At 46.7% G+C, this 27050-nt stretch overlaps 1 protein-coding gene across 4 annotated transcripts in view; it reads left to right on the forward strand.

Annotated features, from left to right (window-relative positions):
• Positions 1-27050, forward strand: part of Plb1 (phospholipase B1) — a 131666-nt gene that overhangs the window by 30386 nt on the left and 74230 nt on the right. For all 4 annotated transcript variants that reach the window (XM_006504047.2, XM_006504048.2, NM_030072.1 and 1 more), the window contains 13 exons: positions 598-670; positions 1825-1883; positions 6727-6773; positions 7275-7318; positions 9971-10061; positions 10367-10418; positions 12992-13078; positions 18023-18085; positions 18659-18738; positions 21809-21881; positions 22727-22825; positions 23728-23784; positions 26763-26834. In XM_006504047.2, coding sequence (XP_006504110.1) covers positions 598-670; positions 1825-1883; positions 6727-6773; positions 7275-7318; positions 9971-10061; positions 10367-10418; positions 12992-13078; positions 18023-18085; positions 18659-18738; positions 21809-21881; positions 22727-22825; positions 23728-23784; positions 26763-26834 — 897 coding nt within the window. The remainder of the gene's footprint in view (positions 1-597; positions 671-1824; positions 1884-6726; positions 6774-7274; positions 7319-9970; positions 10062-10366; positions 10419-12991; positions 13079-18022; positions 18086-18658; positions 18739-21808; positions 21882-22726; positions 22826-23727; positions 23785-26762; positions 26835-27050) is intronic.

Genomic DNA, 27050 nt, shown 5'->3' on the forward strand with positions numbered 1-27050 from the left:
TCTCAAGACACGTCAGTCTGGAGGAGACACAGGAGGCCCCTGAATTCATGTTTACCCAGTTTCTAGCAGCAAGTATGCAGATGCCTCATGTTCTTTCTTGTGTCAGAATAACAGAGGGACAGTTGCTAATAAAAATAAATGAGGTGCTGGATTTTTATTTTTACATTTAGTCTCAATAAACTAGGTCCTTTGGTTATTTCTTCTTTTAAAATTGGAATAAAAAATCCATAACAAACATTAATATTGACACCACATGAGCAGCATTGGGAATGCTGCTGTTGTGCACCAATGGCTGTCCTCCAGAAGACTCCGTCATCCCACAAGTTCGGTTTTATTCTCCTTCATCATCTGCCTTCCCTCTCCTCCACACTATTCCAAGCTGTGCACATGCCACGTGCTGAAATCCTCGTTAAGAGACACACGTCCTCACTCGTCAGGGGGACCTGAGTATGGAAGTTAGGAAAATGTGATCGTGTGCAAGTGTTGCTTCTGGATTTTGAGCCTAGGTAGCCAAGAGCTAGGTTGTCTCTATGCCGATTGTTTTAGCAGGCAGTACTTCTGCTCATGGAAACTGATGCTTTGTGTGTTTGATTTCAGTTTTGGACCCTGAAGAATTTTCCATTCCCTTGCAAGCCAAAGAAGTTAGAATTGAGTGTGCTTTCTGAGTCAGGTATGTGCCCTCTGGCCATGAACAGGAAAGGCTCTGTGGCCAACAGAGGCTCTCCCTCCATCTCTCCTCTACCTCTTGGTCGTTCCTTTCTCCCTTAGCCCTTCACCATACTGACTCAGCGGTTCTCAACCTAAGGGTGAGGATCCTGCATATCAGATATTTACATTGATTCCTAACAGTAGAAAATTAGTTATGGAGTATCAACGAAGATAACGTTATGGTTGAGGGTCACCATGACATGAGGAACTGTATTAAAGAGCCGCAGCATTGGGACGTTGAGAACCATTGGTCTCTTTCCTCCTTGGTTATTTCTGTAGAGGGACAGCAACAACACCACACTTAAAAGATGCATGGGGACAACCCTGCCCTGGGAATTGTGAGTCAGGAGCTATCACTCATGTGGCTTCTCTATCCCTGCCATGTAGCCACATTGGCCATTCTAGTCATCCCCACCTATCATGGGTGAGGTTTTTCTAAGACCTGAATGCTGTAAACCAGCCTTACATCTTAAGTGGCTGGCTGGGTCTAATGGATATGCACACACACACACACACACACACACACACACACACACACACACACGTGACTTCTACTCCAGTTTCCACTTTAAAAACTTATTTTAAGAAAAATAGAAAATGTCATCTTTTAGTTTGCAATTAAATCCCCACCCCCATCCCCCATAACACAGCCAGGAAGTCTGGTTTCTAGGAATACATCCATGTAGGTTAAGGAGATGTGTGATCATTTGCATATAATTTGCATTTTGTAGTCACTGATTTGAGTGATAATCTTCAAGGTACAGCTAACCAATGGGTACCCAGATGACCTTAATTTTAGTCTCTTGGCCCATTCCTTTTTAATGGTAGCTCAGAGATGCAGAGTCTCAGGTAAGCAAAGGACCAGGCAAGAGTCATGGGATATTAGTTTGGAGAGGCCAAGTCCAGGTCAACAGTGAGGCCTGCAGAGGAGAGGGAGCCTTGATTAAGGGTTCCAGGATTCCCAGTAAGTACAGGATCCTGAATTTGCCTGCAGACTTGGCCTCGGTGCCTATACTGAGGCTGTAGGGTGTGGGTCTTCTCTGTGTAACCCCATAGGCATTCTCTGCCTACCTTGTGGTAGACCTGACCTTGCCCTACGGACTCTTATCTTCACAGTTCACTCTCTGAGACCCTCAGACATTAAACTCGTGGCAGCCATCGGCAACCCAGAAATTGTAAGTATTTCATGTGCTTGATTCAGGAGACCATTTGGTACTGGTGACACCATGAATAAGCTCTTGATGGCTTGGCATAATGTTCCATTGGAGGCCAGGCATGGTGGCACAAACTTGTAGTCTGAGCACTTGGGATGTGGGGGCAGAAGGATCAGAAGTTCCAGGTTATCTTCGGCTTCATAATGATGTGAAGGCTGGCCTGGGCTGTGGGAGTCTATTTATCGCAAACAGTGTTCCATTTGGGAGAAAGCATTGTATGTGCCAAAGACATGCTAAAATCTTAGAGGATCTAATATTTTAACATCAAATGAATGCCTAGGATCACCTCAGGAAAGGGAATGCTTGAAGTTTCTCATTAATAAGCTAAATCCACTGGCAAGAATTGCCCTGAATCTTGCCAAAAGGTTTAAGATTTGTTAAGTTTTCTCTAAGGTACTTATTTTTATTGAGCATATTCCCTTTATATCTTTTATCTCTTAATATTTACATTATCTCTTTCTATTTCTCGCCTCTCTTTCTGCCGTTAGTCACCCTTGATCCCCTGGGCTCCCTTCTACTTCTACTTTCATTTCATATATTCATTCATGACTTTATGTATCTATAGAAGATACAGGAACTTCAAACGAGAGAAAGCGTGTGGCATTTGTCTTGCTGAGATTGACCTAAGTCACTCAGTAGGATTGCCTTCAATCGCTTCCATTTTTCTTTCAACAACATGACTTGATTCTTGGCTAAAAAACAAAACACAACACAACAAAACAAAACCAAAAACATTCCACTATGTACATACACCGTTGCTCTGATGTCAGACACCTAGGCTGGCCCCATAATTTAACTGTTGTGAATGAGGCTGTAATAAACAGTGACCTGTAAGTGTTTGGGATGCGCTCACTTTGAATCCTTTGGGTACATACTCAGGAGTTGATGTGGCTGGGCCATACAGAAGACTTATCTTTAGTTTTCAAGAAGTTTCCATACTGAATTTCATAGCCATTTCTCAGAATTGGTAAAGGTATCTTCTTTTAAGCCTTGCATTTATAAGATAGAGGAAATTCTATGTCTGCTTTGTATTTTTCTTAATACATTGAAGGGCTGGAGTATTGTTCCAGTGGTTAGGAGCATGTGTTGGTCTTGCAGAGGATCCAGGTTCAATTCCCAGCACCCACAAGGCAGCTTACAACCATGTGTAACACCAGTCCTAGGGAACTGGGCATCCTCTCATGACCCCTGACTTTGATGGGCACTGGCTCATCACAGTGATGCACAGACATATATGCAGCAAACACTCATAAAGTAATTTTAAAAACACATTGACTTTAATCAAAATACATAGTTGTGGTAAATATGAATTTATACAACTTACCATCTTAGTCATTTAAACCTTCATTTATAATGTCTAATACAATGTAAATACAGGAAGCAGTGACAAAATGTCCACACCCAGCAGGGACACAGCCCCATGGCTTCCTCACTTCTCTTCCCCTCTTCCTTACTGCACCCACTATCCTCATCTAATTATCCCCCCTCCATATATCATGTGTTCTGTTGCTCCCCACCCCCACTTCTCTAGTTTTCAGGCTACTCTCTAGTTTTCCTCCTGGACATAAGGAAGGTACACTCTGTCACAGAAACACTCACATATCTATGTTTAAGCAACGGTGCACACAATAGCAGGGAAATGGGAGCAGGTGATAAACACGTGCTACAAATGCACCATGGGACTTTACTCAGCCACAAAGAAAAATAAAAATGTGAGATCTCCAGGAAAGTGGATGGAATTGGAAAATACTAAATGAAATGTCCCGGGCCTTCGAAACAAATAGTGTGTCTTCTCCCATATGCAGATCCTAGCTTCCATCTGATGCATTTTTAAGTGTGTACTTAGTAACATGTATGACCAGTCTCCAAAACATCCTTCATCTTACAAAACCAAAACTCTTCACTCATGAAGTAACAACTCAGATTGTGTTTTCCCAGCTCACAAAAATCACATTTCCACTTTTGGTTTCTGTGAGTTTAACTAGAGACTTAACATCCTTGAAATCACGTAGTATGTGTCTTTATGTAAATAGCTTGTTTTGTTTGACATTATTTCCTCCTGTGCCAGATGCTTCCTTTTTTATGGGTGACTAATATTCCATTGTATGCGTGGACATACCACACTCTGTTTATCTCTTCACACATGAACATGAGGTTGTGCCACTTTTTGGCTAGTGCCAATCCTGTGAAAAACACTAAGTACAAATAATCGGCTCGAGGTCCTACTTCCATTCTTTTGGAAAGACACCTTGAAATATAATTCCATGACTATCATCCTTTTAATCTTTTTTAAAGAAGTTGAACGTGATGATGCATACTTGTAATCCTAATTTAGGAAGCTGAGGCAGGATCAAAGCAGATCTGAGGCCAGCCTGGGCTAGATAACAAGTTCCAGACCAGGCTGAGATATGCAGCGCTATTTTGTCTAAAAACCATTCTCCTTTTAAGAATGTGTTGTATTGGTTTTCATAGAGGCTACACAACTCACATTCCCATCCGTAATGCATAGAGTTCCTGTTTCTCCATATTCTCTTCTAGTTTGGGCTGTGGGCCTAGCCTTTAAGAGCTGAGCCATCTCTCCACCCCTCCCCATAATCTCAATATTTATTTTCCTGTTTTTGTTTGATGCTGTTTTGTGGGGTTTTAAATATTTCTTTTGTAGACTTTATTTTATGTGTATGTGTCTGAGTGTATATAGCTACCATGAGAATGACTTCAGAAACAGAAAAGGAAAATCAGATCTCTTGGAGCTAGAGTTACATTGTGGTTGTGAGCCAGCCAGTATGGCTGCCGGGAACCCAACACAGGCCCTCTCTGGAAGAGCAGCCAGTGCTCTTAACCAGACCCATGTTTGCATCTTTCCAGACCCATGTTTCCTTGCTCTTTAGCAGGCATGAGGCTACAATCATTGTGGTTTTGGCTTTAATGTTTCTAAGGGTTAGTAGTGGTAGGTACTCTCTTAGTTGGGGTTTTACTGCTGTGAGCAGACACCATGACCAAGGCAACTCTTATAAAGGACATTTATTTGGGGCTGGCGTACAAGTTCAGAGGTTCAGTCCATTATCATCAAGGCAGGAGTATGGCAGCATCCAGGCAGACATGGGGCTGGAAAAGCAGCACACACACACACACCACACACACACACACACACACACACACACACACACACACACACACACACCAGGAGATTGCACATTTAAAGTCTTCAAGGCTGACATTTTTGCTTTGAGTTTCCGGGGTCTCTGAAATGAAGACATGCTCACTAATCTGGGATTCTCTAAAAACTAGTTAGCAGTTTTAGATTTGTATTCTTTCTATCTGAAATAAGATATGCAAATATTTACAAAATTTATTTTCAATAGCCCCTGCAGTTACATATTCCATACAAGAAAACTCTAAGTGTACAGGGTAAAAAAGAAGGAAAAGATCCATTCATGTCTTGTGCCACGAGAAAGAACACTGGCCATTTTCATGGCTTCTGAGACCTCCTAGATGAGCTTACCACCACCTCTCCTGTGGGGCAAGATATGTTGTCCATCAGTCAATTACAGAAGAAACAAATTTCTGGTCCCTAAATTACTTTGCGTCTTTAGTTCAATCAGCCACCAACATTGAAACCAGGAGGTTTCAAACATCGTGTTTCCAGTATGTGAACTATAAGGTCTCGCAACTGTAGGTTCCCTGACCCTCAGGCAATTATATGCTCAAGCTGGCAGTCAGTGTCCCAACTTGCAGGACTAAAGAGGTCCACTCCCCCCGACTGCCTGACCCACAGCTCCATGTCACAACCCCTGGCACGCATAGTCTAGTGATTTTTGTTCAACTTGTTACTTCTCCTGGAAGACTGACCTTCTGAAGTCCCTCTTACTTACACTTAGAGACTTTGCCCCCAGGGAGGGGAATTTTATGGTCAGCCTATGCTCCCTAGAGAGCTTTAAAATAGTGACCCATTTGCGTGGGCTTACCAGGTTGGAGCTAGGATAGCTGTGCTCATTAAAGCACCCTGGGCTAGGACGAGGACATAACTATCTACATGTTGCCACTCTTATCTGTTACCTTCTAGTTACTGACTAGTTACCTTTTAGTTACCTACTAGTCACCTTCTAGTTACCTACTAGTTAGTTACCTTATAGTAAACTTGACAGATCTAACCTTAAACACATCTAAACTTTGTGTGTGTTTGTGTGTTTGAAACTTTGAAAATGCGAATAATAACTAATAGTTGTGGGTGCTTTCAATGTCTTGGCCACAGCTCCAAGTCTCCCTGAAATAGGATGAAATTATCTTCCTTTCTGTACCATGATAAGCAACAAGCATTAACCTGCATTATCCAGTATCTCATCAAGGGGAAACCAAATTCATTTGTTAAGAAAAATACGTATTTGTTCAACATTCACCGAGAACTTATAACATGCCAGGCATTGAATGAGGTCAAAGAAATACAGCCAAGTGCAAGCAGATGAAAACAGCTGCCTATGATGGCTCTCACATTCTAGTCAAAGAGAGAGCAGTCACCCTTAGATGACAGATGGTTTTACTTTATAAATCAGTCTTCTGATTCTGTGTAGAATATAGCGTGACTTACATTATGTTTAAATGGATGCCCTGAAGAAAGCTGTGAGCCACTCTGTTATGATGGTCTAGCAGACAACCTGTGGGGAAGCAGAGGGTGGGGAAGCAGAGGGTGCTTGCCTCGGCATAAAGTGAGCAAGGTGGACTTGCTCTTCTATAGACCCGTAGCTTCCCTGCCTCGTGCTGGTTTCTCCTGACTGACTTACTCACACCAAGTATCTATCTTTTCCAGCCTCTAGCCCCTGGGTCTGGCACGATCAACATGGAGAAACCTCAAAGGTACCCATCCTGGTACACAGCTAGCAGAGACACGCCACACACTCCCTCTGCTAACTCCTTGCTTGATTGATGGGGGACACCAAGGACCAGAGAGTTCAAAGTCTTTGCTTAAGGGTTGGGGGACAGCAGTGACCAGAACCACTTCCTGCCCCCTCATCCTCCCAGAACCCATGACACCCGTGACTCCTCTGGGCGAATGAGAGAGAAGTGGGAAAGACCAGAGAGATGGAATCCCTGTGACTGCACAGGGCCTCCTCCCTCTGCTCCTGGGGGCCTTGCAGGGTTTGGACTGGAGTCATTTTACCCTGGACTCAGTGTCCTCCTCAGCTTTGGGCAGGACTAGATAGCTTGGGAAGAAGATCCTGAGGAAACTGTTTATCCTTCACTACCCCCAGAGCAAGTATAAGCCAAAGCTTGTTATGAAATGGCCCACGATGGCCAAGGAAAAGGCTCCTGTGCACAACAAACGTAGTCTGATCCTTGTGTGCTCGCTTCTTACAGCATCAAGAACCAACCACAGGATGTATGCATGGGAATCATGACAGGTGAGTCCTGGGTTTCCAGCCAGACTCCAAATCGTCCCCACCCCCTGGGACACAGCAGATGTTTTGTTAATAAAGAAGATGCACTTTATTGCTTCATTGCATCACTAGTGACTGGGAAGACGGGAAGGCATGCTACGGAGACATAAGGGAGGCAGGGGATAGAAGACGTGTGACCACACGTCCTGAATAGAAAGCATGAGAAACATTCAGGGTAAGGGGGAACTGGAAGGACCAGACCAAAGCCTGTAAGATCTTGCTCCTGTATGACTACCTCAGAGGTGGATTCATGGCACTTACCTGAGAAAAATGTCCTGGATCCTTCCACCTGTCCAAGAGGAAGACCCAAGCCTAATTTTCCATTTATTTGTAAAATAAAAGCTTATTCTATGCTCTCTCTCTCTCTCTCTCTCTCTCTCTCTCTCTCTCTCTCTCTCTCTCTCTCTCTCTCTCTCTCTCTCTCCTGTCTCACTGGGAAGTAATTGTGATTAGTGTGTCGGCGTCTCTGCATACAGATACGCTGATGAATCCATTCTCTGATCTGGGCATCTTTCTTTGATGCCAGAGGACTTTTGTGACTCTATTGAGCTACCCTAGAACCCTGAATTCCTAATGCTACTGAGCTTGTCTGAGTAGAGTCTCCCATCCACTGCTTGTGAGATGAGCTGGCAAGGCTCAGCTGCCACCCTGCCGGTGATGAGCAGGGGGTGGCTGGTGTCCTATCAGTTGGACTTAGAAATTGACACAAAGGGCTTGTGATGTATTTAGTTCTTAGAAAGGACAGGGATAAGGAAACTGTCCCTCTGCTCATGTTCCAGTAAGGAAGGTTGAGGTGACTCCATCACTCCCATCACCTGGTAAGGGGCTAATGAGGATTAGGGTTGTAGGAGGGTCTCCTAGGCAGGAGTCAGAATGGTCACTGACTTGGTGGCTGTCACAGCTCTGTTGAGGCCTAGACTTGTTCCTGTTCAAATGGTAGAAGAAACGTTATGAGGTGATTAATGTGGGAATGCCTGAGGATGCTCTTTGTACCTGGAGCCCCCAGGACCACTCTGTTTCTTTGCCTGGCTTTTTTGCCTCTCTCTCTCCTCCTCAGCCCACCATGTCTAATCACAATCAGGAATCCCAACTGAGCAGAGGACAGCAGAGGTGACAGGGAGGGCAGATCTTGCCCCTGAAGCCCTCGGCATCAGGACTTCTGAAGCTGAGGGTGCCCTGAGTAGGGAGGAATACATAATGGCTGGCAGCCGTTACTGACAGCTGAGGCAGGAGTGCCACAGAGAAAGTGGTCCAGGGATGCCCAGCCCCATTCAGTGTATGATGGGGTTGACCCAGGCTCAACTCTTGCACCCTCCGACTGAGTTTTAGAATACTCTAGTGACCTCCACATCAAGCCACACCCTTTCCATCTATGAGGCCATTTTGCAAATGGAAAAACTGAATGTTGAAAATAGATAAAGAGACTTTTTCCAAGGTTGTACGTTCAGTAAGTAGCAGAGTCCCTGGAAACACGGGGCATCTCTGCCCTTATGCCTTGCCTTTTGTTCTGTCCCCTACGACCAGAGAACCCTAAGACTAAGCAACGATAGACCAGGACCCCAGCAGATGAGACAACTTGATAGGCAAAGTTTTGTGAAATGTTTTAAGGGAAAATTTGATCACTTTTACTTTGGAAAGCAGTTCTCCCAGTGGCTTCCCACCATGACTTAGAATGCTTGTATTCTCACTAGCCTTTAGCAAGTATCCTCACAGGAGGGATGAAGTACTCCTCACATGCACACTTGCACACAAGCACATAGGCACACATGCACATACGCACACATGCACACACACACGCCATTCTTATCATGTTGAACTGAGTGCAAAGCTCTTCATTTCCCACCCACGGGCCTGGGATCCTGCAAGCTTGTCACAGCCGAGAAAACCTCGCTCATGTGTGTGGGGTCAGGATGGCAACCCTGAATGGTAAAGTTAGGTGACCACCTGTGATCATGAAGCCAAGCAACTGGTCCCTTGGCTTCCAGCCCAGCTCTCCTCTCTCTCCCTGCCTGTTATCAGCAGGTGTGTTCCCCCATAGAGAATTCTCCTGAAGCCCTCTGGATTTTGCTTCCATAAACCCTGGGGTTCTTTGAGGATGGGGCAAGAAGAAGTGGGAGAAAGAGGTACTTCCCTCTGCAGCCCAGCCTCCCCGCTCCGCCCTGTCCTCTCTGAGGAGCAAGACTTAAACATTCCTGACAGCACTATTTTTAGCAGTCTTCTGGCTGTCAGCTTGGCGACATGTTCTCTGTGTGTTCCCTGGAGCTTTCCCGCCCTGCTGTCACTCACAAGGAGCAAGGGAGCCGACGGGAAGGCAGCCCAGAGTTCTGGTTCTAATCCCAGTCATTTCTGTCAGCCAGGGGACCTGACATGGCTTGCTTGATGTCTCCATCTCAGTCTCCTTGGGAGTAAATGAGAGTGTGCCTGGAGAGCAGTCGACCTTGGGCCTGGCCCACCTAGGTAGATGCTCAATTTAGCTCCCTTCGCTGTCCAGGGTCTGCCTCAGGAGTGACTTGACAGCATGGGATGGAGGCTAAGCCGCACAATGAGGCAGCAAGGCTGTCTTGTCACCCTAGAGAGTTGATTATCTTTTGAGGTGACCCCTGGCTCTCTCTGTAGTTCTTTCAGATATCATCAGACATTTCAGTCCTTCTGTCCTGATGCCCACGTGTTCTCCTGGGAAGGGCACTGCAGTCCACACTACTGCTGAGTAAGTTTTCTTCTTCTCCGTCTCTGGGGTTGTGCACTCTTGCTGGCCTTGGGTATGTAGGAACTTGTGGGGACTGACAAGTCAGAGAGCTTTGAACTAGAGCTCTTCATTAAGTCAATGCCCTAATACCTTCCCCCTGCTAATTTCAGTTGGCTTTAAAGATTAGGTCAAGTCTGCCCCCTCAGAAGCCAGTGTAGTTCAGTGTAGCCTCTGGTTCAGATATTGGCAGCTGTCCTGGGAGTGAGGGCATCGCCTTCCTGAACATTAAGAATATAACTTTCTGGATTGTGCTTCCCACTTCGCAGAGATTTGTGGATTCAGGCTAAAGAGCTGGTGAGGCGCCTGAAGGACAACCCGGTAAGAGGCTTTGGAACTCTGGTGTGGGTGGGCTTTCCAGGTTTGCTGCAAGACAATGACCCCAAGATACAGAGTGCTGACGGCCCTGGTGCACAGCTCATGTGTCCTGGCCTCTGAGGAAACACCCGTTCCACTGTAATATTCTGAAGGCCAGTCACTTCAGAGACAAGAGTGACTGGTTCTGTTTACAATGGTTTCTTTAGGATGTCTTCCTGTGTAGAACTGCAGAAGCTCAGCAGATGGACTAAATGACCTTTCACGTAGAGAGGTGGTTGGGTTCTAGAGAGAGATGGGCTTGCTTACATATGACATGGACTTTCCAGGTGTGATGCTAGGTAAGGCACCCAGCCTCCCTTAAGCTCAGTTTTGCTATTTAAGCAGTGGAGGAATATCAAGAGCCTAATGCAAAGGGCTTATAGAGGATTGAATAATGTATTGAACATGCCTGGCGCAGTCGAAGCTCACCAAAAGCCAGTAGCTATCACTGTCCTTGAAGCAATGATTGCTATCATGAGTATTTACCACAGTGCTAGGGAAATGGCTCAGTCAGAAGAAAATGCTTGTCGTGTGATCCCGAGGGCCCATGTTCACTTCCTAGCATCCACATAATAACCAGGCAGAATGGTATGTGCCTGAAGCCTCAACACTGGGGAGGGGAGAGGCAGGAGGATCCCTAAGTCATGCTGACCAGCCAGTCTAGCCAAATTTGAGAGTACTGGCTTCATCGAGAGACACTGTCTCAGAAAAACAGCGAATAGTTGAGGGAGATGCCTACAAACACATACACACACACACACACACACACACACACACACACACACACACACACACACAGGGAATAAATTATCTAACAAGAAACAACTCAGGGAGGAAGAGTTTGTTTGGGTTCATGGTATGTGGGGTACAGTCCATCATGGCAGAGAAGCCATGACTGTCGGTTGAGGCATGAGACATCTGATTACACTGTGTCTTTCTCTCAGTCAGGAGTCAAAGAGTGGGGATGCTGGAGCCCTCTGGCTTCTCCTCTTTCCTCATATTCAGTCTTATCCCCTAGACCTGGGTGGTGCTAACCATGTTTGTGGTGGCTCTTCCCTCCTCAAGCCTCGCTAGAGCTTCCCACACAGACAAGCAGAGAAGTGTATCTCCTGGTTATTCTAAATCCCATCAAATCCAGGGATGGTGACTTACAGCCAGAATCCCAGCCCTCAGGAGGCCTAGGAGGCATGTCCTAGGCAAGCTGGTACCAGCCTGGAGCAGAGTTAGACTTTGTACTCAAAAAACAAACAAACAAAACAAATCCAGTCTCCCTGACAATGGCTGCTAGGCCATCATAATGATAATAAGAGTGTGATTGTTCTCTATAACCACTGGGCAGTCCTGAATCTAACCCTGTGATTTTAAAGATGAAGAAACTAAAATTCCAAGAAGTCATGTGACAAGGCCGAGTTCAAGCAGTCAGTTAGAGCTAGATCCTAAAGATCAGAATCCATAGAGTTCCCTGGCAGCACAATGCTGCCTCAGCAAACAGGTTTGTTTTGTTATGCGCACAGTGTGTTCACTATAGAAAAAACAGAAAGCAGGTGTAATATCAAACCACCCTTAAGCCTAATACCAAAAGTTAATTACTAGTAATGATTTTGTAGATATTCCCTTCCACATTTTTTCTAAGTATGTATATCTGTGTAAGCTGGTGTGTCACGGGCTATGAATGCTTTCTGTAATCAACTTTCCTCAATTTTTCTGGTGATGTTAATTATGGTTTCCATTTTCATCTTAACAACTACGTAGCACTTCGTTTACATGAGTGTTGGGTAGCTTACAGGAGAACACACTACTTCAGATGTTTATGCAGGCTGCTGATTCCCCTTCCTACGGACAGGGTGTCGTTGTAGCTAAACCTTGTACGGCCCTCCTTTCCTTAAAATATCCTTTGAGAGCCACGCCTGGCGGTACAGGGTTGTAAACACAGCTACTTGGTAGACTGAGGCAGGAGGATCACAAGTGCAAAGCCTGTCCGGTTACAGAGTGAGTTTAAGGCTAGCCCAGGTAATTTTGTGAAAATTTGAAAGTTTTAACTTGTCAAAATAAAAAGGATGTGTGTGTAACTCAGTGGTAGATTACTTTCTTAGCATGCCCAAGGCCCTAGGTTCAATTTGACATTGCAAAATAATTTTTTTTTATCAAGGTATGCTGCTTAATACAAGAAGGTACAAATTGCCTTATAGAAGAGTTGTTATTCCACGCTAGACTACCAAGTACTACTTTTGACAAAAAGAAAGATGGGGGGGAGGAAGGAAGGAAGGAAGGAAGGAAGGAAGGAAGGAAGGAAGAAGGGAGGGAGGGAGGGAGGGAGGGAGGGAGAGAGAGAGAGAGAGAGAGAGAGAGAGAGAGAACATCCAAGCCAATGGTAACTCATGCCTAGAACTCTCAGGATGCAGAGGCAGGAGGATCAGATGCTCAAGACTAACAAAAACAGCCCTAACAGTGACTCAAGGTGTTGGGGTGTGAGGCTGAGAAACATGGGCAGACAGACTTCTGGCTCAAGCTCTTTTCTCTCTGATGTTTCACTGCAGCAACTTGACTTTGAGAAGGACTGGAAACTCATCACTGTGTTCTTCAGTAACACAAGCCAGTGTCACCTGTGTCCCTCTGCTCAGCAGGTAAGCTGCAGGTGGGGAGGCTGAGATTGCTGGTGAGGAGAGGGGCTACCCACCCCTGTCTGAGCACTGCCTACCAGGCTGGGGATGTGGCCTCCTGTTTCAGAATTAGGACAAGTGAATTAGTGAACAGATGGACAGGCACGTGGATGGATGAATGGATGGATGGATGGATGGATGGATGGATGGATGGATGGATGGATGGATGGAAACATAGATTCTCAGGAAAACAAACGAAAAGTGATAAAATGTAGCTACTTCTTTTCCTCCATTTTAGGGTGATACAATACACAGGACATAGAATTGACCATCTTAACCATTTTGGTGGGTTATGATTTGGGTGGGATAAAATGGTATTGTAAGTGTATGCCCAAAGCCGTGCATTCGTAACCGTCACAAGAGCCAAGAATGCTTTTAAATTCTGTATTTTAGATTTGTAAAAGAAAATCTAATGTTGTATTCATTGCTTGAAATAATAATGCTTCTTGTGGGGTTTTTTTGTCTTTATTTATTTATTTATTTATTTATTTATTTATTTATTTATTTATATGTCCTAATCACTGCCCCCATCATACATGTATATAATATACTTCATGTATATAATATACCTCCATACACACATTACCTTTTCTCCCTCCTTCTGCTTCCCCCACTCCTTTCTTGCCAAATAGTTCCCCTTCTATTTCCATATCTTTTTTTAAAAATCTAGATTCTACATAGGAGAGGAAATGTGTGTTTGTATTTCTGGGTCTGGTCTATATTGCTTATCTGATGATCTCCAAGTTGCCCACTTCCTTGCAAATGACTTGGTTTCATCCTTCTTTGTGGGTGTATAGTACTCCACTGTGTAGACTATCACATTATCTTTATCCATTCATTTGAGGTGAGTACCCAGGCTGATTCCCTAACAGTGTCATGAGAAGCATGGCTGTATAGATAGATAAGGTATCCCAACTTAGGGTCCTTTGGGATTCTGAGGAGTACGGTGTCTGGGTCATATGATAGTTTTGTTTTGTACTTTGTGACAAACCTCTCTACTGACTTTTCAGTAGCTTAGTAATTCACTAATTCACACTGCCACCAGTCATATGTAAGGAGCCCCTCCCCCTCCCCCCTGTAGCTCCTGTTGTTTGATGAGAGTCTTTCTGAGTGGGATGTGGTGGGTTATCAGTGTGATTTTGATTTGTACTTCTGTGTTGACTAATGACATTGATTACTTTGTCACGGATTTAATGGCCATTTATATGTCTTTCAAGCACTGTATTCAGGGCATCTGGTCATTTGTTAATTAGACAATTTGTTTTGGGGTGTTTAACTTTTTTAGTTCCTTATATATTGTGAATATTAACCCCTTGGGAAATGAAGAGATACTTTTTGTTACGTGTAGGCCCTGGCGTCGCATAGATATCGTCTCCTTTGCTGCACGGGAGCTTTTACATTTCATATGATTCTACTATGGATTTCTGTACTCTCCAGTCAGGGCCTGGGCAGCCTGAGTCAATGGCTGTTCTGCATCCGGAGAGAATCAGCTTACTAGGTAGCTAAGAATTGTTTTGCCTCTCTCAGTTCTGCCTTCACGTGAGCAGTGAGTGCGTGGACAAGCGCAGGAAGCGGCCCTAGCCTCCCCTAACTAGTGTAAAACGCGCACACTCCACTCACCCTCCCTAACCCTAACTAGTGTAGAACGCGCACACTCCACTCACCCTCCCTAACCCTGAGTCCCAGCTTGGGTGGAAAGACTGGCATTTACCAAAGGCAAACGATCTGTGGATCTTATCTTTGAGGCTCCCTGGATTTCCTGGGGACAAAACGTGTGGTTTTATCTAGTATATGTATAGATAATTATATCGCAGATTGTGACTTCAGTGTTTATCAAAGATCAGCTCCAATCAGCCCAAAGTGTATGGGATAGCTGGGAAATAATAGGCTGTGACATATGAATGACATACACACTCTTCTTCATGAGTTCTAAAGTACAGCTGACACCAAGCTGTCTCTGTCATCTTGCCTACTGCTGCTCCTCAGCTCTCAGGACCTCTGTCAGGCCATAGCTCAGATATGGCCAGCTTTCTTGCTGTGTCCCTCTCCTGCCCCATCTTGCCTCCTTCCAAATGCTGCTACTTGCACAGATCCCTGGGCTACTATCAAAGCTACCTTTCATTTGTGCCATGGGACCCCGGGAGAATTAGTAAAACCTCCCTTTCTTAGCAGGCTCTCACTGTCCTTTGTCCCTGCAGATCTCCCGAGTGTGTAGTGCACAGAGTAAGACTGTCTCTGTTCACTAGGTCCAAGTGAAATTTACATGCTCTGTTTGTTCTCTCTGGGGTCATTATGCATATTAATGTTAACTCATGAATTATGCATCTGTGCATTGATATGTTCAAGCATGCATTTACACATTACTGCCTGCCTCTGTATCTCCACTCATTACTCTTTAGCTGCTCACACATTACCAAGCCCATACGTAAATCTGCCCTCTTAGGTGTAGAATCAAGCAGTGCTATCTTATCTGTGGCGACTTAGCTAAGAATGGCATCTGATGGTTTTTTCCATGTGCGAGAACACATTCACACTCATTCGTGATTTCTTCTCTGCTCTCTAACTTGCAGCTAAGCAGTCTTACAAGATATTTTTTTTTTTGCCTCAATGTCCCTTTGAGCATTATTGAGTTCATGATGCATTTTAAGTATATGTGTCTCATTTATGCGACTTGGGTTTTTTTTATTAATTTTTAGTTCCATAAGTAATATGAAACTCTTTCTTTTACCTTTAATATTCTTTGTTTTCATTAAAATGTATTCAGTGTGCATATCACCACTGATCACAACTCACTGTGATGTTCCCATATAGGTGTGCGCGTGCACTTTTCATCAAGCATGTATTTTTAAGACCTTGTCGTGACGGTATCCACAGACTGGACCGGTTCTTGCTGAGTGATCTGCTCCCTCGTGTGGGCCGACCACCCCCATCTCAAGCATTACTTACCCATGCATGCATTATCCTCTCATCTCTTTCAATTTAAACACAGAGAATTGTTTTTCTAGGTTTTGAGGTCATGGATGCCAGGACATTAGTGAGTGTTCGTGATTAAGTCAGAAAAGGTTGAAACACGAATTGTAAAATAAAGGAAGGGAGAGGGAATGGGATCAAATAGAAAATACTCTAGCTCATTGCATGGATGAAGGGGGCTGTGGACTCACGCGCTCTTGACTTTCCTTGTTCTGGATGCATGCACTGCCTGCCGCAGGAAGCACATAACATACTGATTCATGATGAAAGCAGTCTGAAGACAAATGTCTATGATAGTCATGGGGTAGTTGCTGAGCCAAGTGACAACCATTCTACACCTGTGATGGTTGGATGAGACTAGATTCCCCGAATGTCTAGAGACAAACCCTTGACTCAAGAGTTTCCAAAGCAAGATCTCACTCTGGAGTGGGAGTACCCTGCTCTTCAAGGGCCCCCAGGGAAGATGGATGCCCTGAACATGGTACAGCTGAGTTGCAGAGACCTTTCTGGACTCACGTCCTAGGGCTCTTTCAGAAGGAAAGCATGTTGCTCAGAAGAATCCAGACAGAGTGCTTATCACTGGCCAATGCTAACAGATGGGCTGGGATGCCAGCGTCTCACCTAAGCAGGAGCAGAGGACAGACAGGCATGGGCACTTCTTCCTAGGCTGTGGGTGGTGGGCAGCCCTCCCTGCAACCCTCATCTGATGATTGGCAGATGCCTCTAGAGTGCTTGCCCCTGTCCCCCCCAGGTAATAAATAGCACAGCTTCTTGCCTTTCCTTGTCTTGCTGTCTGAGCCACATTGCTGCAGGGGACAGCTAGTCTGCAGCCAGCTGAGGCGTTTGTCTTCTTGTATATTTCACCTATTTTTCACATTGAAATGATAACCAGGGGTCAAATTTAGAGGTTCCATCATCAGCTTATTTTCTCGCCTGCAAAGATGGGAGAGGGCTGCAATAGGTTGGGGAGGTGGCGGGTGGGATGAGACAGATTTATACATCCCAGTAATGGGGCCCTTGCGACTCTCTTTCTGAGACTGTTTTTTTTTTTTTTTTTTCTTACTCAGGGTAACTACAGCACAGGGGTGGGGGTGGAGAAGGAGGGATCTGGCAAACAGCCCAGCTTGGATTTCTGGTTAGAAATCCAAAATCCAAAAACTGTTGAGCATTTCAGATTTGGGGTTTTCAGATAATAAATACTTAGTTGGTAAAATCTATGCAAGTACCTCACACCTGAAAGACTCCAAAGACAGAAACAGAAGCACTTCTGGTCCCAAATCTCCCAGATAAGGAATATATATATATGTAGCCTGTGCCCTGGGGAAGTTTTGGATTTTTTAAAATTATTATATTTTGTATACGTGTGTGTGTGTGTGTGTGTGTGTGTGAGAGAGAGACAGAGACAGAGAGACAGAGAGAGAGAAAGACATGCAATGATGTGTGGAGATCAAGAACAATCCTGTGATCAAACAGGTCACCAGGCTTTAGTGGCAAATGACTTTCGCCCACCAAGCAACTGCTCCAGGTCCCGTTTTTGGAAGTTTTGAGATCTGTCTGGGTCACTAAGGCCAGGTTGATCGTGTTCCCTCTTCAGATTTATTTTCTTCAGGTAAAAACAGCTCTGTCAGCCCTTGGGAACGAATGTGTCCCACCCTTTGCCTGGAGCATGAGAGCCACCACGGTGGCTGTGATCACGGTTCAGCCTAGAGCTCGCCCTTCTCTGATGTGGAACGCCTCCCTAGTGGAGGATGAGTTAAAGAAACAGTCTGGACCCAAAGCCCAAACCGAAACGAAGCAGCTCCGAGATTCTACACTTGTGGGGGAGCACAACCTCCATTAAGCATCTGCCATAGTCTCTGTGGGGTCGTCCGAGTCTGGGCCCCTGGCCTTGTGTCCTCCCTGCTGCTGCCCTTGTTCACCCCAGTTCCTCTCTCACAGAAAAGTCACTTGATGAGGCACATGGAGATGCTGTGGGGGGTGCTGGATTACCTGCATCATGAGGTAAGGCAATGGCTGCCCAGCCCCTGGGGCCTTGGGGTATGGAACATGAGGCAAGCATCATTTTTGAGTGCCCATGAGGCCCTTCTCAGGGCAGCAGAGGTGGCATTCAGGTTGCTCATAGTGGCATTTGCTGGAGTAAGAGAACAAACAAGACCCTGAGGATGGAAAGCCGGAAGGGTTCCATCTTCTCACCTGTCCTGAAAGGGATGCTCCTGGGGTGAGGGTGGGGTGTCTGGGCACTCTCAGAGAGCTAAGCACCCTTGCTTTATGATGGAGGCTAGCCTCTCTGGAAGCTTCCGTCTCTGGGAGTTCGAGAACGGTGCTGTGGCTCACCTTCCCAAATACACAGTGCTTCCCCAGGATCTGGGCCAAACTCAGCACCAGACAGAGGCAAGAGGTGCATTCTAAGATGCACAGCTGAAGGGGTGACACCTTTAGACCAACCTCATCCAAACCCTCCAAAGAGTGGTCCCCAGACAAGGCCCTCAGGGTTCCAGAGGGCCCAGAGGCAGCCATGGCAGCTTGGCACATGCACTTGTCTCTTCCTATCTCGTATGTCTTTTCATCTCCTAGGTCCCCAGAGCATTTGTGAATTTGGTGGATCTCTCTGAGGTTTTGGCCATGGATCTTCAGCATCAAGAGACTGGCTTCAGGTAAAAGAGAGCAGGAGACAGACAGAGAGACAGACAGAGAGACAGACAGAGACAGACAGACAGACAGACAGACATAGTGTAGGACCATCATCTTTGGTGTGGTTATCACATGTCAGTACTGTAGGGACAGTTGAAGTAAATAGGTCAAGACACTCTAAGACCATGTTCTCAGCACAAATGAGGTTTATTCACCCCAGAGGAACAAAAGGCAGGGATAAGGGATAAAGAAAAGGGGCAAGGGAGAGGGGGAGGGGTATTTGTCCTGGAGGACAAAGGGCTGCCTCTGGATAGATATGAGACAGACATGGCCCATAGGAAAATGGTGCTTTATAAACGCAGAAGGGGAAACCCTGTGTTAGGATGAGGTGTTTAATTTTAACTGGGCATGTTAATTAGGTGAGCCAAAGGGGGGAAGTTTGTTGCTGGACTTCAGTACTTCAGTAGTTGAACTATGGTAGTCAGTCACAGGAGGAGGTTTCAGGGACTGGCCAAATAAGGAAATGTACCTTGGGGGCTAGCTTTAGGAATGTAATCTAACAGTTTTAGGGGAATGGTGGAGAAGGGCAAGGCTTGCCAAAGCCATGTTTGCCATGATCAGTCTGACTAGAGTCCTTTCATGTACTGTATAGGCTCTCCACATACATTGATCCCCCGGGAGACTGAAGCTTGGAGGCTGGAGAGTTCAATAGTTGTCTGGCTCACATAACAGCGAGAATGTTGCAATATTTAATTTGGTTGATGCCGTGACAGAGCCAGAGCCCCACCCCCAACCCCAAATGATTTGAGAGTTTAAACCACAGTTGAAAGAGTGCTTGCCTGGCATGCAAAACTGGAGTCAGTCTCCAGCACTGCAGGAAACTTAGGTGTGGTGATACACACCTGTCGTCCTAGCACTTAGGAGATAGAGGCAGGGGGTCAGAGGGCAAAGCTGTATACAACACATTTGAAGCAGGCCTGGGCTTCTACATGAGACACAGTCTTAAACAAACACACACAAGTTTGGCAAAGCATCTCTAGCAGTAAGAGGTATTACTCTGGAAAACGACTAGAAAACAAAAACAAAAACAATACAATGTATTTTAGTGTCTCAGAACTTGACTCTCATGTATTTCTGAAAATGTTTATAGGCTTTTTGCTTTAGCTGCAGAATCTGGTATTTGATTCTGGGAAAGAAGTTCATGTGAAGAAGGTCTGAGCAAGGCCAGCTGAGAAAGGAAAGAGGGGCTCTGAAGGGGCAGGAGACAGGATCGTAAGGATGGGGTGTGGGTTTCTGGGGTGTTGAGCAAGTGGGGAACACAAGGAAGGGGAGGTAGAATGTTTTCATAGCATATCCTGACCCTGTGGACAAGGGCTCCATGGGGTGCCTTCTGCCCTGAGTTGGCCATTTGTGTCAACTTGACACAAGCTGGAGTCTTCAGAGAGGAAGCAACCTGAATTGAGAAAATGTCTTCGTTAGACCAGGCTACAGACAAGCCTGGAGGGCATTGTTTAGCCTCGTGAACAAGCCATGAGGAGAAAGCTGCTCCCCTCCTTGGCCTCTGCATCAGCTCCTGCCTCCATGTTCCTGCCCAGTTTGAGTTCCTGCCCTGACTTCCCTCAGTGGACATTGATTCAGGATATGTAAGCCGCCATATAAGTCCTTTTTCTCCACTGTGCTTTTAGTCACAGTGTCTCATCACAGCAGTAGTAGCCCTAAGAGAAATTGGTACCAGGTTTGTGGGGTATCACTGTGATAGACCTGACCATATTGTTTTTGGCAGGATTGTGGGATAGAAAAGTCATTGAAGGTTCCAAGGTTGGTGAATGAACCCTGTGGGCAGGGCAGATGACAGAGGTGTGCCTTGTGAAATTTCAGAAGGACGTTTGACGTCACTTGACACTTGAGGTCATTGCATATTTGGAATTAAACCTCTGTGGTTCTGGTCAGCTGGGGCTGGAGAGTCAGCCATGATTTACAAGAGACCAAAAATAAAGTGAAACCATTGCTTTGCTGGGATAATTGATACTGGATCTAGAGCTGAGAAAGTAGTGGTGATTATGAGGAGACCAGCATGGTTGAAGTGAAATCTTCTGGGAAGTGTTTCCTGAGAGCACACAGAAACTGGGTTCCAGAGGTGGCCAAGGTTGTACCCACGCATGCTGGCAGCCAAACTTGATAGTGTAGGAGTCGCCCAGGTAGTACTGGTTTGAAGTCATAAAGGGATCATGGAGAATGGCTGAGGTTTGACACTGAGTGGCAAGAATAGAGTCCCTGAAGAGAGGGAGAGCCTAGTAGTGAATGTGCAGCCCCGTTGCAGCAAGAGGCCCCAGTGTTGTGGAAATGCCATGCAGCACTGTGGGCCTGAGCTAAGAAGATGAGCCATGTGTACTAATATGCTTCATGTTGTGATATTTATTAATATGAAATCTAGGAGATGAACAAGGAAGGAAAAGAAGGACTTGCTGGTGATATGCTTGTGTGTCAGGTTGAAAAAGGGTCAGTTGTGCTGGCCATGTTTATGTCACCTTGACACAAGCTGGAGTCATCTGAGAGGAAGGGACCCTAAATGAGAAATGCCTCCATAAGTGGGGGGGGGGGGGGGGGGAAGCAGGCAAGCCTGTAAGGCATTTCCGTAGTTACTGATTGGTGTGGGGGAGGGCCAGCTCACTGTGGATGGGGACACCCCTGAGCTATAAGAAAGCAGGCTGAGCAAGCCATGAGTGCAAGCCAGTCAGCAGCACTCCTCTGTGGCTTCTGCATCAGCTCCTGCCTCCATGTTCCCTCCACCTTGAATTTCTGCCTTGGCTTCCCTCCAGTGCACTGTGATTCACAATAGTTAAGCCAAATAAACCCTTTCCTCCCCAAGTTGCCTTCATCAAAGCACTAGTAACCCTAACAAGACACACCCCAACCTTCTTATTCACCATTTGCCTCTCTTCTCTTGCACCCTCTAAGGCTGCAACCTCCCTTTTTCCTAAGCGACTCTCTGCACCTCCCACCCCCATCACACTCTCTCTGTTGGAGCCCTCCCCCAGCCCCGCCCTATCCCACCAGTATAATCCATCATGCTTGGCTCATTCTGACCTGCAGCCCTGCACCAGAGGTTTGCAAATGCACAGAGACAACGACGCTATCCAAAGCTGTCATGCAGTGGTCCTATCAGGTGAGTCCCAGCTGGAACCTATGCTCCTGGCTCTCCAGGGGTTGGGTAGTATGGAGGAGGAGGAGAAGATGGTGGGAGACAGTGAGCTAAGCTAGCTCCAGTGAGACTTGGCTGAATTTGGGTCTGCTGGGGACCAATGAGAGGGTATCCTGGCAGTGCTCCTTGTGATGAATCCATACTGTTATCATAAAGGGGGAGCACCACAGCGTGTGTGATGGGAAAGGGGATTGTGCTGATACCAGCTGGTGAAGAGCTTTGCCCATTGCTTCCGAGATGTCTTTTGCTGCCTCTGTTGCTGGCACTGCTAGGCATGAGTTCTGTTCCACCCAGATGGTGCCTGTATGGAGGCAAGCCATGGTTCCTGAAGTTGACCAAAGAGGCCAAGTAGGGTGTAGTGGGTTCAGTGAAAGCCACTGTTTTTACACTTGAACTAATGAACAGTTCAAAATACAGGGCCTGCTGAAGGGCATTAACAATATTTTCATGTAGTTGTTGGTAGTGCAGCTGTGTGACACTGTCTAATCTGGACATTACAGACTGGGGCTGCCTTTGCAGACCTCGTCCCCCAAGGAGAACATGGCTCCTCCTTGGCATACAGGGCTGTCCTGTGCTTTTTGAGTTTCCAGAGAGGAGTCTCCAGCTCTCTGTCTTGTACGCCCTGGTGCTGGGGCTTCAGAGACAAGTGAAAACTGTTTTAGTCCTCAAGAGACCCAGAGTGTAAGGCAAGGGGGTCTTTCTGATCACATGATTGTATACCTTGTGTGGAGGTTGAGTTGAGGGGTCCTGGCGTGCGAAGCAACCTTTGCTGGCTTGAGCTCCTGACATTTTCTCTCTTCTCCCTTCAGGAAGCCTGGGAAGATCTTCTGGCCTCTAGCAAGTTCAACAAGCATGAGACCTTCGCGGTGGTTTTCCAGCCTTTCTTCGATGAAATTGAACCACCCTTGGTGAGTAAGCTATGTGCAGCATCAAGATTATGGAGTGCAGATGGTGAGGAAGTCTGGACCACACACCTGCCCCTTCCTCCTCCACCTCTCCCTCCTCCTCCTCTTCCTCCTTCTCCTCCTCCCCTCCCCTCTCCCCTTCCTCCACCGAAGTCCCAGAGTACAATCTCAGAGACAATACCACAGCAGTCTCTCACACTTTATCATGCAATTCCCTCACAGGATCGCATGGCCCCATGAGGCAGATTCTGAGATGCAGGGCAGCTCCAAAGTAAAGAGCAGAGACCTAAGGCTGAGAGTGTAGCCTAAAGTCCTGCTTCTGGAATAGGCCAAGTGTGTGACTTCAGGAAAATGGTTTGACCTCTCTATGTCTTGGTTTCACATCTGCTAAACGGGGACTGTTGCTAATAGTCCATCCATCTAGAGTGGATGTGAACTCAGGGCCTGGGGGTGGGAAGCCCTGGGTACCTCCCGCCTCTGTGCTTACTGAGGGTGGGGGTTTCAGGGCTGCAGCTAGGAACAGCTCCCAGCTCCTCTCTGTTGGCATCATTGTGCTACCTCCGAGACTTTCTGCTCATAAAGGGGAAGGACCCCCTGCCCGGGTCTCACTTCCTAATTCAGACCACAGCTGAGTCACATCTCTGTCACCTGCTCCTGTTCTGAGTTCAGGTTTAGAGGCTCTGTCACAAGGCAGAGCAACCAGAGACTCACTCTGCTTCCTGCAGCCCTGACCTCCAAACTCTCACCCCAGGCAGCGCTCCTATAAACTCAATGTTAAGGAATGGTGAGGGGACAGAGCTGGATGGGTCACAGCTCTGTTCTCATGGGTCAGTTAGTATGAAGGCCATCATATCCTGGGGGCGGGGAGCTGACATAGAGTCCCTTCTCACGCCTTTCTCTTCCAGAAAAGGTCCTCGCCCCAGGATCCCACCACACTCGCCCTCAGGATCTGGAATAGCATGGTAAGTGTGGCGCTCGGAGGCTCACGCCAGCCTGTGGGTTGGCTTACTTCCTTTCATCTCAGGGCACATCTTGGGGCACAGACTCCCTGGCAGCTCCTACTCACTCTCTGCCCTCAGGTGGCCCCATGCAGGTCTAAAGGCCTGGGTGGTACCCAGAGCCAGCCCTTCAGAGAGATGACTGGGACTCAAATTAGATTCTTCCTTTCATACCTGCATCAATTCAGGGTATCAACTCCCCAAACAACACAAAACACAAGCCCCCTGACCCCACACATTCAGTGTATCTCACCTTTGATGTCACAGAAGTGTTGATTTCCATAGGATAGCAATGATAAGTGTTCCAGGTCCCCAAAGGTTCCCCAGGGCCTTTGGATGGTAGGTACTCCCAAGTTTGATGTGCTTTCAGAGTGCTGGGGTGCTTCCTCCATTACCCCCCACCCACCCACCCGCTATCCATGTCACCTGAGCTTTAGAATCCCAGCAAGAGAACTTGGTTTTTCTTCTTCCTTGGATTATCAATATTTCCCTGTGGGGAGTATGCTGTGTTTCACATTAGCCCAGGGTGGCCTGTGGATGTCAGAGCAGGGAGGTTGGGGACCCCACATGGGAAACACTTCAGCCTTTCATGAAGGCATCAGGTGTCACTGACAAAGACCCCTGAAGGTGGAGTAGACCCTTAGATGGGATAACCCCTTACAGGTGGCTCTCATTCTTCCTAACACTGCAACCCTTAGAGTTCCTCATGTTGCAGTGACCCCCAACCATGAGATTATTTTTGTTGCCAGATGGTGGTAACACACACCACTTGGGATTAAAGTGCTACAGAGGCAGGTGCATCTCTGTGAGTTCAAGGCCAGCCTGGTCTACAGAATGAGTTTTAGGTCATCGGGGACTACATAGAGAAACTTTGTCTCTGAAAAGTCACACAGGCAAAATTATTTTTGTTGCTACTTCATAACTGTAACTTTGTTCCTATTATGAATCAGAATGTAAATAGCTTTTGGAGATAGAGGTTTGCCAAAGGTATCACCACCCACAGGTTGAGAATAGCCTTTCTCCCATGAAGGACAGAGAACAGACCCCAGGCTCCCTAGTTTGGGCTTGCCCTCTGACCATCTTCTCTCAAGGAGACAGAGTTAACTGGGCCAGCTCAGGGAAACCTTGGGCTCACACCATGCCTCCTCCCCCAACAGGTGTCTGACCACCTGAGGTGAGGAGAGGCCCTGAAGATGGGATTTGAAGTGGTGAAAGGAAGAAGGCAGGGCAGACATCCTTGGCAAGGGCCCTTTTGTGAGCTAAGGGTTTGAGGACAGAGAGCCAAGTACATCAGCAGGTGGCAGGAGGGAGGGAGGCTGATCTGCCAGAAACTGGGGACAATGGGACCTGGAGCACTGACAAGGCCTGGGAAGTGAGAGGGAGAACAGCAGGGGAGAGCCAGCAGCACTGGGCTCCTTTCTCTTTCTCCTTTGATCTTTTCTCCCTTCCCCTCCCTCTCCTTCTCCTTCTCTTTCCCCTCTCCCTCCTCACATCCTCCCTCTCTTATCCATGCTGGCCTTGAACTTGGAGTTTGTGAATGCCCCTATCTCTACCTCCAAAGTGCCAGGATCATAGGCATGTGCCACCACACTAGGTCTTAATTCAGTGCTGAGGATCAAAGCCAGGGCTTTAAGCATACCAGACAAAGCACTCTACTGAGACACATCTCCAGTCCATACAAAGTTTTAAAAACATCCCCCTTGGCCTCAGCCTGGGGCTTAGTAATAGAAAAGTTGCCTAGCGCATGCTCGTGCGTGCGTGCGTGCGTGCGTGCGTGTGTGTGTGTGTGTGTGTGTGTGTGTGTGTGTGTGTGTGTAAGGCCCTGTTCCTGAAGCCCAGCATAGAAGAAAACAAAACAGCTCCATCTACTTCTCCATTTGCCTTTGTTCCCAGTCTCCAGTGCTTTTCTGGTTCCCCCTGCTGTTTGTCCTTAGGTGGCCTTTGTGGTCACCGTGCTATGGCATTCTTTCTTAAGTCACTGGACAACCTTGTCAGTGAGCATGGGGGCCAAGCTGGACTCCCTGTCACTTCTAGCTCTGCAGCCCAGTTAGACTGGAGCCTGCTTGGCTTCATGTGAAGAAGCCGTGTAAACATCAATGCAGAGGTGGGGTTTTGGGTTTGGTTTTTAAACTAGACCTGAGTTTATGTGCATATAGATTGGCGGTTCCCAACCTGTGGGTTGCAACACCTTTGGGTGTCACATCGGATATCTTGCATATCAGATCTTTACATTATGATTCACAACAATAGAAAAATTACAGTTATGAAGTAGCAGTGCAATAATTTTATGGCTGGGGGTCACCACAACATGGGGAACTGTATTACAGGGTCATAGCATTAGGAAGGTTGAGAGCCACTGATGTAGAATATAGCTGCAGAAGAGAAGAAGCCAGGGACAGGACACATGTTTTTCACGTGCTGCCTCAGACTTGCCCTTCCTCCTTGCCTCTACTCTCATTGCTGTGGAAATCATCAGTGAGCCAGCCAAGAGCTGGGCATGGAGGAGAGGACATGACAACCACCCTAGGGTGATCATGAAGCCATGTAACCTGCTGCAGGATATCTGGTTTATTCAGAGTAAAAATGTCAGTCTGCCTAGGATACGTGCCCCAACCATATTCAGTTTCTCCTCCTGTGCTACTGGGGAAGTGGGCAGTCCTGCCTATGAAAAGTCAAAACCCAAGAAAACCACTAACCCTCACACAGTGGTCTTCAAATAAGAGTGCTACAGAGTCCCCAGGGAGCAGCAGGCTACACCCCCACTGAGGGTTAAGCTTCTGACCCCTAAGACAGCTGGAAATGTCCCCAATGGGCTGCTGATCCAAGAGTAAACCTCTTGAGAGACTCCCTGGTTGAGGTAGGGGGCATCTCAGGAGTGCCATGGAGGACTGCTGCCTGCATAAGGGAGGTGCCTCTGTTTTAGACATCACTTTCTTTTCTAGATGGAACCAGTGGGTCAAAAGGATGGGCTACTCAATACTGCAGAGAGAAAGACAATGAAATGTCCCTCTGAGGTAAGAGACACTGGACTGGGTGAGCTGGGATGTGGGCAGACACATGGAATTTGCTGAAAAGTGGGGTCTTACTGAGATGTTAGCCCCCTGACAGTCTTGGGTCTGTTGTCCTGTGCCTGAGCATAGGTTGTACATGTAGCTGTCCTAAAACATATTCCTGTGGACCGTGAGAGTGGGCTAGCAGAGGGAAGGCCTTCCACACCCATGGAAGTCACA

This window comes from Mus musculus, chromosome 5 (assembly GCF_000001635.26).
Source record: "Mus musculus strain C57BL/6J chromosome 5, GRCm38.p6 C57BL/6J".
Taxonomy (NCBI): domain Eukaryota; kingdom Metazoa; phylum Chordata; class Mammalia; order Rodentia; family Muridae; genus Mus; species Mus musculus.